Genomic DNA, 11,985 nt, shown 5'->3' on the forward strand with positions numbered 1-11,985 from the left:
GTGGGAGACGCTGTGGCTGGCCTGGCAGGAGACAGGTATCCTGGGCCTCCCGGAGATGGGCCCCTCCAGCCCGTGATTTGTCAGGGAAATCTCAACCACCTGCCTCCCTTATGCAAATGAACCCTGACCCCTGACAGCTGCTCCCGGGCCTCTTACTCTAAGCCAGCGTCTTCCCTCTCTGAGCTTGGCTGAGACCTAGGGCAGCCTGATCCCTTTGCTTCTTGCCTTCACGGCCCCAGCAGAGTCCCGCGAGTCGTGAGGACCCAACACCAGATGCGAGCAGCGCATGGGCTTGCTCTCCACTGCCGTCCTCTGCACCCAAGGCTGGGCCAGGCCCATCCGTTCCTCCTCTTTGGGTCTCCTCCTCCCAACCCCCCAGGATCAGCCCCCGGGGGCAGCTGGTTGGGGTTTGTCCTGAAGAAGGATTATCCAGATCAGTGCCTTCTAATCTCAGCTCCTGCCTGTACCTCCCCACGGCCACCATAGCCCTCTTCCCCACCACCCTGAGCTCGGGAGCACTACTTCGGGTGTTGACAATGGGCCATCTCTCCCGCTCGCTCTCTGGCTCCTGGGCTGGTTGCTAGGTAGGCCCTGATGGTGAGGATCATCACCATGCGATGGGGGGCCAGGCCTGTGGGGGGACCCTGGAGCATGGTCGGGCTGCTCCTTTGCCCCCTCCCAGACCCAACCCTTAATCCTCACAGCTTTGCTCTAATCCCGTGGGGCCTGATGCTCTGCTCTCTGCCTGGAGAGGGACTGGCCAGGGAAGCATCCCATCCCTCCTCCCTCCAGGGCTTGTTGTGGGTGCGGGGGGGGGGTGGCGCTGTGCCCTGCTGTAGCCCCACACTCCTGCTCCCACCCTCCCTGGGCTGGGCCTAGGCCCTCTACAAGCCACACACCTCCCTCCCTATCCTCTGCCCCCACCACCGCCACCCGCTGCCACCCGCCAGCTGATTTCATTTGCCTGACAGTCGTCATTGGCCCTACCCTTCCCTGTCTGCACCCCCCCGCACCCCCCGCCAAGTGGGGCCAGGCCAGGCCAGCTCCTCTGGCAGCAGAGCCGGGGCAGGTGACGGGCGGGTGTCGCAGCTGAGGGAGCCAGGAGGCGCCTGGGGACCAGAGCTGGAAGCTTAAAGTCAGAGCCCAAGTAAGAGGGGCTGGCCTGGCTCTGCCTTCTGGGGCTGGGGGCTGCGGGGGGTGTGGGGGAGGCCCGGGACTCCAGATGTGGAGGGGCTGGCAGGGGAGGCGGTGCAGACCACCCAGTCCTGGCCCAATGTGGGGAGGGGGCTCCAGCCCCCCATGAGGAGTCTGGTGTGGACATGAGGAACACAAATGTGGCCTGGTGCGGGTTCCCCTACACACACCCTGTGTCCCCGGCAGGAGACTAAGGAGCCACCCCTCAAGCCGTCCGCCATGGGGGAGATGGAACAGTTGCGGCAGGAAGCGGAGCAGCTCAAGAAGCAGATCGCAGTAACCCCACAACCCTCCATCCCACCAGGGGACATGGGAAAACCAGGAACCGAGGGTGGCTCCCGGGGGAAGGGCTGGCTTCACCCTGACTGACATCTCAGAGATCCCTGACCTGGAAGTGGCCAGAGACTTCCTGAACTTGGAGCTCAGATTTGAGATGTACCCCCCACCCCTCAAAACCCTAGAGCCCCAAACCCACCCACCTAGACACCCGCGCACACACCCTGCCCCTACCCACGCCCATGTCTGCTTTCCCCCTCAGGATGCCAGGAAAGCCTGTGCCGACACTACCCTGGCAGAGGTGAGCCCCCGCCACCCCCCGACAGGGCCAGAAGGGAGGGATGGAAGGGAGGGGATGGCGTGGGAGCCCCCTGACCAGCCACAGCTTGGCGTCCAAGCTCCAGTACAGTGCGTCCTTGGAATGAGGAACGACATGAATTAATTCATTCAACATTTTGTGAGGTCTGCTATGGGCCAGGCCCGGAGTAGGAGACCAGGGAGGCAGACGCTGTCCTCATCCACAAAACAAGAGCGCCAACCCCTCCTGGCTGGCTGGCCAGGATGAAGAGGACTAGGGCTGTTAAACCAGAAGCCTTGGAGACTAGTTGTTGTTGTTTAGTCGCTCAGTCCTGTCTGACTCTTTTTCGACCCTGTGGACTGTAGCCAGCGAGGCTCCTTTGTCCATGGCACTCTCCAGGCAAGAATACTGCCATTTCCTTCTCCAGGGGATCTTCCCAATCCAGGGATTGAACCTGCATGTCCTGTGTGTGCAGGTGGATTCTTTACCACTGAGAAAAGCCCAGACAAGACTCTTAATTACGAGCTGACTGATAGTGCACTTTTTCAGTCCTGGATGCATTTTCCCCCCACATTTTGACATCCTGGAAATTGAGATGCACCCAACAATGATCCTTACAGTTATAATCGGTAGCACTTTTTCTTTCTTAGTGATCCATAAAAGAATGGTTCTTCTTGGAGCTGGTGCCATCTTAGATTGAATTAAATGTTAATAATAAGGGTAAACATTTACTGAACATGAGCCAGGCACTGGGCTAATTTGCTTAAATACATAATTTCATTTAATTTTCCTGACAACTCCATAAGTCTGGTGCTAAAAACTTCCTTCATTTTACAGATGGAAAAGGGGGCTCAGAGAGGTTAAGTAACTTGCCTGAGATAACAAAGCAAGTAAATGGCAAGTCAGGTCTTTTGACTCTGGAGCCCCAGTCTAACGTCTAGAAGGTCAAAGGAGCCTCAGGGGCATAGGACCCCAAGTTTCAGGAGGGTGCAGTTCAGTGCCATGGTGCTGCTCTAGATACCACTTAGCCCTGGCCGAGCAGCCGCCACGGGTGAGGGCAGGCTCCTAGCGGCTGGGTTCGACCAAACGTGTGCATATCATCCCAAGTCCATATATGGTGGACTCACATTGGCAGTGTGAATTGGTCAAGGTGGGGGTGTTTACGTGATGGAACCCCCCTTCCCCTTCGCCTCCACCCAGGAGAGGTGGTGGTTAAACCCTTAGCCACACACCCTGGCCTTGCCCATGTCTGTCTCTACACTTCTCAGCCCTCAGTCGGGCTGGAGGCCCAACTTCAAGCTGGGCATGGAACAGAAGCTCACACACAATCCTGGCTCAGACGCTGACGTGTAGGCATGCACCCTGCTCACCCTGATTTCTTTATTTTTATCTGTGCTGTGTGGCGTGTAGGATCCTAGTTCCCCAACCAGGGATTGAACCCATGGTGCCTGCATTTGGAGCACAGAGTCCTAACCACGCACAGGGAGGTCCACTCCTCCTGACTTCTGACACCCCCTTTCAGCTTCCCTGGTGGCTCAGATGGTAAAGAATCTACCTGCAATGCAGGAGATGTGGATTCAGTTCCTGTGTGGGGAAGATCCCCCAGAGAAGGGAATGGCAACCCACTCCAGTATTCTTGCCTGGAGAGTTCCATGGACAGAGGAGCATGGCGGGCTACAGTCCATGGGGTCGCAAATAGTTGGACACAACTGAGCAACTGAGCTAACTAACTTCCTGCAGCTGGTGTCTGGCCTCGAAGTCGTGGGACGCGTGCAGATGCGGACACGGCGGACCTTAAGGGGACACCTGGCCAAGATCTACGCCATGCACTGGGCCACCGACTCTAAGTGAGGCTTAAGAGGCCTGGGCCAGGGGGTGGGGGCGGGTTAGGGGGAGACGGGCAGAAAAGGAGGGTTGGGAGACACGTGTGTCTCTCCTCTGCCCAGGCTGTTGGTAAGCGCCTCGCAAGATGGAAAGCTGATCGTGTGGGACACATACACCACCAACAAGGTACCAGGCCAGCCCACGGCCCCGCTGTCACCCGCCTTCCTGGGGGCATCCCACGCCCTTCCTGTGCCCCCCACCTGGGAGCTCAGCCCAGGCCCCTGCTACCCCACCCCTGCAGGTCCACGCCATCCCGCTGCGCTCCTCCTGGGTCATGACCTGTGCCTACGCCCCGTCAGGGAACTTCGTGGCCTGTGGGGGGCTGGACAACATGTGTTCCATCTACAGCCTCAAATCCCGGGAGGGCAACGTCAAGGTCAGCCGGGAGCTGTCGGCTCACACAGGTGAGCAAGAGGCAGAGGGTACCTGCGGGTTGTGCCTGGCAGCCAGGGCCCTGTCCTAACCGCCTCCACCCCTTGACCTAGGTTATCTCTCCTGCTGCCGTTTCCTGGACGACAACAACATCGTGACCAGCTCCGGGGACACCACGTGGTGAGGCCCGGGCGCCCGTGGGTGCGATGGCTGGGGAGGCGCCTCTGTGCCGGCCTCGCTGGGTGACAGTGTGTCCCCCCACCCTGCAGTGCCCTGTGGGACATCGAGACTGGGCAGCAGAAGACTGTGTTTGTGGGGCACACGGGGGACTGCATGAGCCTGGCCGTGTCCCCTGACTTCAGACTCTTCATCTCGGGGGCCTGTGATGCCAGCGCCAAGCTCTGGGACGTGCGGGAGGGGACCTGCCGGCAGACTTTCACCGGCCACGAGTCGGACATCAACGCTATCTGCGTGAGCCCCCCCTGTGCTTCAGTGCCCTCCGGGGACCACCTCCCCACCCCACCCCCAACTCAGCCTTCATCCCCTCCCATGGCCCCCTGCCCCTTTCCTTCTGACTTTTCACTTTAAAATAATTTCACCCACAGAAAAGTTGCAAGAATAACAGAAACAGTTCCCGTCTGCCCTTCACCCATAGTCACTGTCACCTCTTTGCCACATAGGCTTTTTGGTTCCCTCTCTGTAGAGGGAGGGAGGGAGGGATGGACAGACACACAGACACACACCCATCTTAATGTAGGTATAAATACTCTTGGTTATTAATTTTTTCCCTGGGTTCTTTGACAATAAGTTGCAGACCTCACCCTCCTTTAGCCCTTGAATACTTCAGTGTATTGGAGAAGGAAGTGGCAACCCACTCCAGTATTCTTGCCTGGAGAATCCCATGGAAAGAGGAGCCTGGTGGGCTATGGTCCCTTGGGTCGCAAAGTTGGACACTACTGAAGTGACTTAGCATATACACACTTCAATATATACTTCCTAAAATCAAGGCCATTCTCTTCCATAGTCATAGTCCAATTCTTTTTTTTTTTTAACTTTTATAAACTTCTATTATTATGTTGTGATTTTTATTTTTATTTTATTGCCGCATGACTTGCAGGATCTTAGTTCCCCCATGCCCCCTGCAGTGGAAGAACAGAGTCCTAACGCCCAGACCACTAGGGAATTCCTGGCAGTCTAATTCTCAAAATCAGGAAGTTTAAATTGATGTAATACTAGTCTACAGTCTGTATTCCAATTTCACCAGTTATCTCCAAAATAGCAATGTTTTCTCTGTCCACGAACATGTGTCGCATTTCCTTGCCTTGTCTTTTCAGTTTCTTTTAAACTGGAAACCTTTTTTGCCCTTTTCCTGTCTTTGGTGACATTGACACTTTGGACGAGTACAGGCCAGTTTTCTGTAGACTTTCCCTCCGTCGGGTTATGAGACGTTTCCTGAGGATGAGATTCAGGATATGCTTGTGTACTTGGTCCTGTGCTGACACACTGATCCAGGGCCTGGAGATGCTGGCGTCTGGGACAGCCTCCACCCTTCTGACAATGTGACCGTGGGCACGCTGCCCACCCACCCTCAGCCCCGTGCTGTCCCCTGCCGTGTGGCAGTACTGCGGAGCCAGGGAGGGTGTAGGGAGCCCGGCTGCAGCTGGCAGGCCACAGAAGGGATGGAGCAGGAGCCAGAGAGGCCGAGGGAACTGGCCTGGAGCAGGGAGAGGGCAGGAGAGGTCGAGTGCTGCCCAGGTCTGAGTCCTGACCCTCACCAACCCCCCACCCCGACCCCGGCCACCTGTATCTGCAGTTCTTCCCCAATGGAGAGGCCATCTGCACGGGCTCAGACGATGCCTCCTGCCGCCTGTTTGACTTGCGGGCTGACCAGGAGCTGACCACCTACGCCCACGAGAGCATCATCTGTGGCATCACGTCTGTGGCCTTCTCGCTCAGCGGCCGCCTGCTCTTCGCAGGCTACGACGACTTCAACTGCAATGTGTGGGACTCCATGAAGTGCGAGCGCGTGGGTAAGAGCCCGCCCGCCGTGGCCACCTGGGCTCCCCTGTGGGCACCCTCTCACTGCTGCTCCCTCATTACTGGCTGACTCTGAGCTCTGCCCCTAGAGCCAGTCCCTTTGGTTCCCAGTCCAGAACCATCTCCTCTCAAAGCGAAGTTGCTCTAAGTGGCCCTTCGCCACGGCTCACTGCTGCAGCTGCTCCCCGCCAGAGGAGCTCCTTCCGGTCACCCCCAGACCTGTAGACCTGGGCCGTCCAGTCAGGGCTGGGTTTCAGGGGCCTCCACGGAAGGGAAGGGCCACCTTGGGGATTTTGCAGTGACAAGAGTCCAGGGGATGGGATGTGACTTGAGGGCCCTGACCCCAACCTGGGTGCTTCTCTGGGACTGGCCTGGTCTGAAGTTGAATCGGATAGTGTGGCTTCCTCTCTTGGGAGAGGCTGGGTGCCCAGGGAAGAGAACACTGGCCAGAGAGTCAGGATCCAGACCTTAATTCCACTGCTTACTGTCCGAGTGCCCTTGGCCGAGTCACTCGTCTCAGAGCCTCAGTCTCCATTTGGAAGCCCTCCTCCCCCGTTTTCCCGGTCAAGGTGCCCTTGCTTTTCTCTCAGCAGCTGACACATGTCTAACTCTCCTGTCCCTCACCCACCCCAGATCCTGGAGGGGAGATTGGCCTCCAGGGAAACCCCGCCCCTTAGGACTAATCCGCTTTCCTCATTTAGTCAGATGCCCCGCCCCCCTAACCTCTAACCCCGGCTCCCTAACACCCGCCAGGCTGACTCCTCTCCCTTTTTCTTAAGGCATCCTCTCTGGCCATGACAACAGGGTCAGCTGCCTGGGGGTCACAGCTGATGGGATGGCTGTGGCCACCGGTTCCTGGGACAGCTTCCTCAAAATCTGGAACTGAGGAGGCTGGACGAGGGGATGTAAAAGGCCATGAAGACATTCACTCAGCTGCCCCTGTCCTGCCCAATTTAAGGTTTCTTTGAGCTTTTCTCTTCTACACCCCAGCTTTCCCCCTTTGAGGGCAGTGGGGAGTATGGGGAGCGTGCCTTTGGGAGGCAGCATCAGGGACTCATGACGGGCAGGGAAACTGCCCCATCTCCTCCCAGGCCTCCCCTCTCCATGGTTCTGACAGCTTCTCCCTTCGTGAGCAAGGACAATGGACCCCCACCCCTCCCTAACCCTAACTTGGCAGGCCTAGCAGGCTTCGTGTCTGAGGCCGCAGGCCCTAGGATTCCTCCCCCAGAGCTACCACCTTGGTCTAGACCTGGTTGGCACAGGGTGCTCGGCCCCGTGACTATGGCTCTGACACAGCTGGGGTCCTGGCCCCCATGCTTTCTCCTTTGTCTGCCTTCTTGCCTCTCCTCAAGCACCTGCAATAAAGTGTAGCGCCTTGTATGTGTGTGATGTTTGTCTCCCACCCTCTCCTCTTCCGGAAAGACACAGGTCCCACTTAAGTAATGCAGTATTACAAGTGTGGTGATAGAGGTTGGGTACCAGATAGCTGCAGGCAGAAGGGAGAGTGGAGGCAGAAATTCAAGCCTCAGGGCCAAGGCCTGAGATGGGTCAGGAGGAGAAGGTGGCTGGGGTGGGGTGGGATCTGCACGACAGCTCAACACCGCCTGCCTTTGGTGTGTACAAGTGTGTTTGCACAGAAAGTTTATGTAGAGAAGGAATCAGATTACAAAAGGTCTATAGAAAGCTATAGGCAATGGGGAACAACTCAAGAGTTTCGAGCAGAGTAGTAATAATCAGTGATGCTTCTTGGGAACATCGCCCTCATAGTAGTGTAGAGGGATGAAGTGGGGGTGGGGGAGCCCCGAGGGAATGGAGGTAAACAAGGCAGGAGGCAGGTGGCAAGACATGCAGGAGTGGAAGGACAGAGTAGGGAGGGAAGGGACGGGAAAGAGAGGAAGATATGGAATCACCAGGAGGAAGTGACCCAGGGCTAGGATATGGGATATTCGGAGGGGAAGATTTGAGATGATGGCCAAGGTTAGGGCTTGGCAACCGGGTGGAGAGTGCTGTCATTCACCCGGTGAGGGGAGGAGGAGTAACTCTGGGGGAAGAGCACACATTCAGCTTCAGACAAGTTGACTCTGAAGTGCCTCTGGGGCAGCCGGATGAAGGTGAGGGTTAGGTACAGAGACCTGGGTGTTACCAGAAATTGGGTGATGGACAGTTGAAGCCCCAGAAATGGGGGTAAGGGGTGGTGGTGGGATGAATTGGGAGATTGGGATTGACATATATACACTACTGTGTATAGGATCAAACCAGTCAATCCTAAAGGAAATCAACCCTGAATATTCATTGAAAGGACTGATGGCTGAAGTTGAAGCTCCAATACTTTGGCCACCTGATGTGAAGAGCTGACTTACTTTCCTTGATGCTGGGAAAGATTGAAGGTAGGAGGAAAAGGCAACGACAGAGGATGAGATGGTAGAATGGCATCACCGACTCAACGGACATGAGTTTGAGCAAATTCCAGTAAACAGCAAAGGACAGGGAAGCCTGGAGTGCTGCAGTCCATGGGATCGCAAAGAGTCAGACTTGAGTTAGCGACTGAACAACAGCAACAACAGCAATGTTAAAATGGATAACTAATGAGAACCTACTGTATAGCACAGGGAACTCCACTCAGTGCTCTGTGGTGACTTAAATTGTAAGAAAATCCAAGGAAGAGGGGATATATGTATATGTATGGCTGATTCACTTTGTTGCACAGCAGAAACTGACACAGCAGTGTAAAGCAACTACACCCCAATTTAAAAAAAAAAGGCCCCAGAAGTAAATATCCAGGGACAGCAAGAGGAAAGGGCCAAGGTCAGCACACTGGGGAACCCTGGGATTCAGGGGAGGTGTGTAGATGAGGCTTGGAGGTGCCAGCATGGGGACAGTCAGGCCAGGGAACACAAGCCCCCTCCAGGCTTTCTGCAGACAGGAGGCCCAGTGCACAGTTTAGGCATAACACTTAAAAATATAACTTAAAATCACTGGCTTTAATATACAGAAGTACATCAGACACAAAGAAAACCAACAAAGCTCTGAGTCCCAGGGTTGGCAGTTTAGGGGGAGTTAAGAGAACGAACCTTTCCAGTCTCCCAGGGCAAGAAGGGGTGGGAGGACCCAGAACACGGCCAGGCTCTTGGGGAGTCTGGTGCTGGGGCCATGCACGGTCTAGTTCTCCACCAAAGGGAAGTGCCGGTTTTCCTTGTCATGACCCTGGCCTTGCTCCCATGCTCGTCCTCCAGTTTTCAGAAGTCGTCCAGTTCCCAGAACGGCCCCTTCCTTTAGCTCCCTAAAGTTTTCACTCAGGGAAGGCTGCTTACCCTGCAAAAGGCATAGGGCAAGGTGAGGGAGGGCAGGAAGCTGTTCGGGGAGAGAAGACTGGGTGGGGAAAAGGCCCCCATCATTACTCTGGATTTCCTAGTAACAGCTTTCACCCGCTCGCCCTTTACCTGTCGTGGGGTCAGAGCCCCGGGGGAGTTGTCATCCTGCAGGACGGTGAGAGGAGACCTCCCTGGCACTTTGCTGTTTGCTTTCCGCCTGCTGCGCTTAGAACCTTGCAGGAGACACAAGAGACACGAGTTTGATCCCTGGGTCAGGACGATCCCTTGGAGGAGGGCATGGCAACCACTCCAGTATCTTGCCTGGAGAATCCCATGGACAGAGGAGCCCAGCAGGCTACAGTCCACAGGGTCGAAAAGAGTCAGACACGACATAATTAACACACACACACATACACGCACAGGCACACACACATAGAACCTCAAGTGAGTAAGGAATTAAAACAAGCAGCCAAGGTTATGGGCTTTCAGGTTATTCCTCCTCTGTCCATCTGTGGACGTTATCCCAGAGTGCTCTTCCCCATCCTGTGCCCTTAGATTCTGTACCTGAAGATCGAGGAGTCTCGGGGTCTCGCAAGGGCTTGTCTGAGACCTGGCTGGCCACAGGCGTTTCTGAGGAATGTCCTGTTTTCTCCTTGGCAAACACCTGCTCAGCAGGGAGCTCAGTCTGGCTCCCAGGAGGCACCTGGTCTTCAACAGAAACCTGGGTGCCCAGAGGCAAGTCCAGTCGAGGAGATGAAGGTGTCTCTAGGGGCAGAATAACTTCGGGGGGGAGGCTTAATTTGGGGTCTTCGGTCTCAAATACATCACTCAGTTGTTTCACCAGTGGACTTGGGGGATCTGGGGAGGGGAGAAGTGACATGAGATAGTGACCATCTGTCACAAATCATTCAGCAAGGAGGAAGGGATACATGGGCCTTAGGATTCGCGCCCTGGTCAGTGAGGGATTGGGAGAACAGAAGTCATTGAGAGACAGCAAAGTGTTGAGAAAAGAAAGACGTGGGTTCAAAGCAGGAGGATGACAGCATTGGGCCCAACACTTACCTCCGCTCGTCTTCATAGGTGTCCGTGCAATGCCAAGGGTAGGGGAGCGGGGATCTGAGTCCTGGACCAGCTTATGTCCCTCCACCTGCTCCCCTGATGGCAGGCTTGGCTGTGGGGAGCTCTCTACCTATCAGGACCAAAGGCTAAAACGAGTCTGGGCCCTCAACTCTCCCTTCCCAGGTCTGTAGCCTTAGATCCATACTGCAGACGGGAATTGCAAAGGCCCTCAGATATTCAGCCTACTTCACCGGGATTGAGAATATGGAAAATAAGGCCTCAAAGGCGAGGGGTACTGGGGGAAGGGAGAGTTCTCTTAGACTAGGACTCTCTTAGGGACTCCGAAACCGAGACAGATTCGCTGCCTCCTCCATGCCACCCCTGTGTACCTGGATGGGAGTGCGCAGGATGCCGGCGCTGGGTGAACGGGGGTCCGCTACTCGAGCCAGAAGCTTGTTGTGCGGCGGAGGCCGCGCTGGAGTGACTGGGACGCTCTTAGCTGAGCCCATCGTAACCAGCAGAAATAGGATGGGGCAGGGCCCGGCCCAGGAGAGGAGGTTATGCCTGCAAGAAATGACTCAGGTCTCAGCCCTTACGGCGACCACGTTCGACCTTTGACTCCAGACCACCCGATCTCCCCCCGTTCCCCACTGAGAAACGGCCTGGCCGCCGGGCCAGAGGTCTCTGAGGGGATGATGACTAATACAGTAGACAAGGCAACTCCTTCAGGCCTGCTGGGCCCTCTAAATTATTCACTAATTTACTCAAATCCCTTACCGGGCCCCAATTCCACCTCTGGGTTCAAAGTGGCTCAATCCTTAACTCCCGAAGCTGAGTTTCAAACTTCCCGCCACGCCCCTGCCCCGACCCTATTGGCTGAATCGATGCCGGCTCCTATAGGCCGTCCCTGTGAGTCCCGCCTCCAATGAAGGAAGCCATCGGGCTGCCTGAACGTCTATCATGGGTCCGTGGGGCCAATAGGCAGCGGCTTGAGTCGCCGGGGTGACGCCTCCTTGCTAAGGGGACTTTTGTTCCGTACCCGGCTGCCGGTTGTGAGATTTTGCGGGATGCTAATCTTCGCGTAAGAGACCTTCGGTTTCAAATGAAGTGATTTTATTAAAAAATAGAATCATGAGTTAGTACGCTATTATTTACATATCCCGCTGGAGACGGAGTTACGAACATTTTTTTTCTAAGGCCAGAAAGATAGTAATCCTCATTGGTCGACGTAGTTAGCAATCACTCAACACGAGCCCTCTCGAACCCCGCCTCATTGGATAGCCCCTTTTCAAATACCAAGACTACAGCTGCCCTTTAATTTTCCCACTGGACAGGTCTCCCAGGAAAGTTTCTGGGATTGACTGGTTTAAACAACCATCAGTTTCTGCTCTTCAATAGAAGATACGCGAATGCACTGTAGGGTCCCAGAGTCTCGGCAGCAAAACTCCGGGGCCCACCTCGCTGTTCTACGTGCGCTTTGCCCTGGAGGAGTGGGATTGGCTCTTTCGACCATCGATTGCATTAGAAGCGCTTTTCATTGGCGATGGTCAAGAG

At 55.6% G+C, this 11,985-nt stretch overlaps 2 protein-coding genes across 2 annotated transcripts; one reads left to right on the plus strand and one right to left on the minus strand.

Moving 5' to 3' along the window:
- Positions 1-236: 236 nt before the first annotated feature.
- GNB3 (G protein subunit beta 3) lies at positions 237-7,441 on the plus strand. The gene is made up of 10 exons (XM_027541175.1): positions 237-1,147; positions 1,381-1,470; positions 1,733-1,771; positions 3,509-3,615; positions 3,715-3,778; positions 3,894-4,056; positions 4,138-4,204; positions 4,294-4,495; positions 5,838-6,054; positions 6,841-7,441. Exons 2-10 carry the CDS (start codon positions 1,414-1,416, stop codon positions 6,945-6,947), a joined length of 1,023 nt encoding a protein of 340 aa, XP_027396976.1. The 5' UTR covers positions 237-1,147; positions 1,381-1,413; the 3' UTR covers positions 6,948-7,441.
- Positions 7,442-9,021: 1,580 nt separating this feature from the next.
- On the minus strand, positions 9,022-11,307 carry CDCA3 (cell division cycle associated 3). The gene is made up of 6 exons (XM_027541182.1): positions 11,209-11,307; positions 10,821-10,995; positions 10,435-10,561; positions 9,937-10,230; positions 9,502-9,605; positions 9,022-9,373 (listed from the first exon to the last, which is right to left on the minus strand). Exons 2-6 carry the CDS (start codon positions 10,938-10,940, stop codon positions 9,221-9,223), a joined length of 798 nt encoding a protein of 265 aa, XP_027396983.1. The 5' UTR covers positions 10,941-10,995; positions 11,209-11,307; the 3' UTR covers positions 9,022-9,220.
- Between the last annotated feature and the right edge of the window lie 678 nt (positions 11,308-11,985).

Source organism: Bos indicus x Bos taurus, chromosome 5, assembly GCF_003369695.1.
Source record: "Bos indicus x Bos taurus breed Angus x Brahman F1 hybrid chromosome 5, Bos_hybrid_MaternalHap_v2.0, whole genome shotgun sequence".
Taxonomy (NCBI): Eukaryota; Metazoa; Chordata; class Mammalia; order Artiodactyla; family Bovidae; genus Bos; species Bos indicus x Bos taurus.

Excerpts from the sequence above, each read along its gene's own strand:
- CDCA3 (XM_027541182.1), bottom strand. The coding sequence starts at position 10,940 with ATGGGCTCAGCTAAGAGCGTCCCAGTCACTCCAGCGCGGCCTCCGCCG. Across the intron at positions 9,606-9,936 it reads CGAGACTCCTCGATCTTCAG|GTTCTAAGCGCAGCAGGCGG; the intron begins GTACAGAATCTA and ends GTCTCCTGCAAG. Across the intron at positions 9,374-9,501 it reads GGGCTCTGACCCCACGACAG|GGTAAGCAGCCTTCCCTGAG; the intron begins GTAAAGGGCGAG and ends TGCCTTTTGCAG.
- GNB3 (XM_027541175.1), top strand. The coding sequence starts at position 1,414 with ATGGGGGAGATGGAACAGTTGCGGCAGGAAGCGGAGCAGCTCAAGAAG. Across the intron at positions 4,057-4,137 it reads GGAGCTGTCGGCTCACACAG|GTTATCTCTCCTGCTGCCGT; the intron begins GTGAGCAAGAGG and ends CCCTTGACCTAG. Across the intron at positions 4,496-5,837 it reads CGGACATCAACGCTATCTGC|TTCTTCCCCAATGGAGAGGC; the intron begins GTGAGCCCCCCC and ends CTGTATCTGCAG.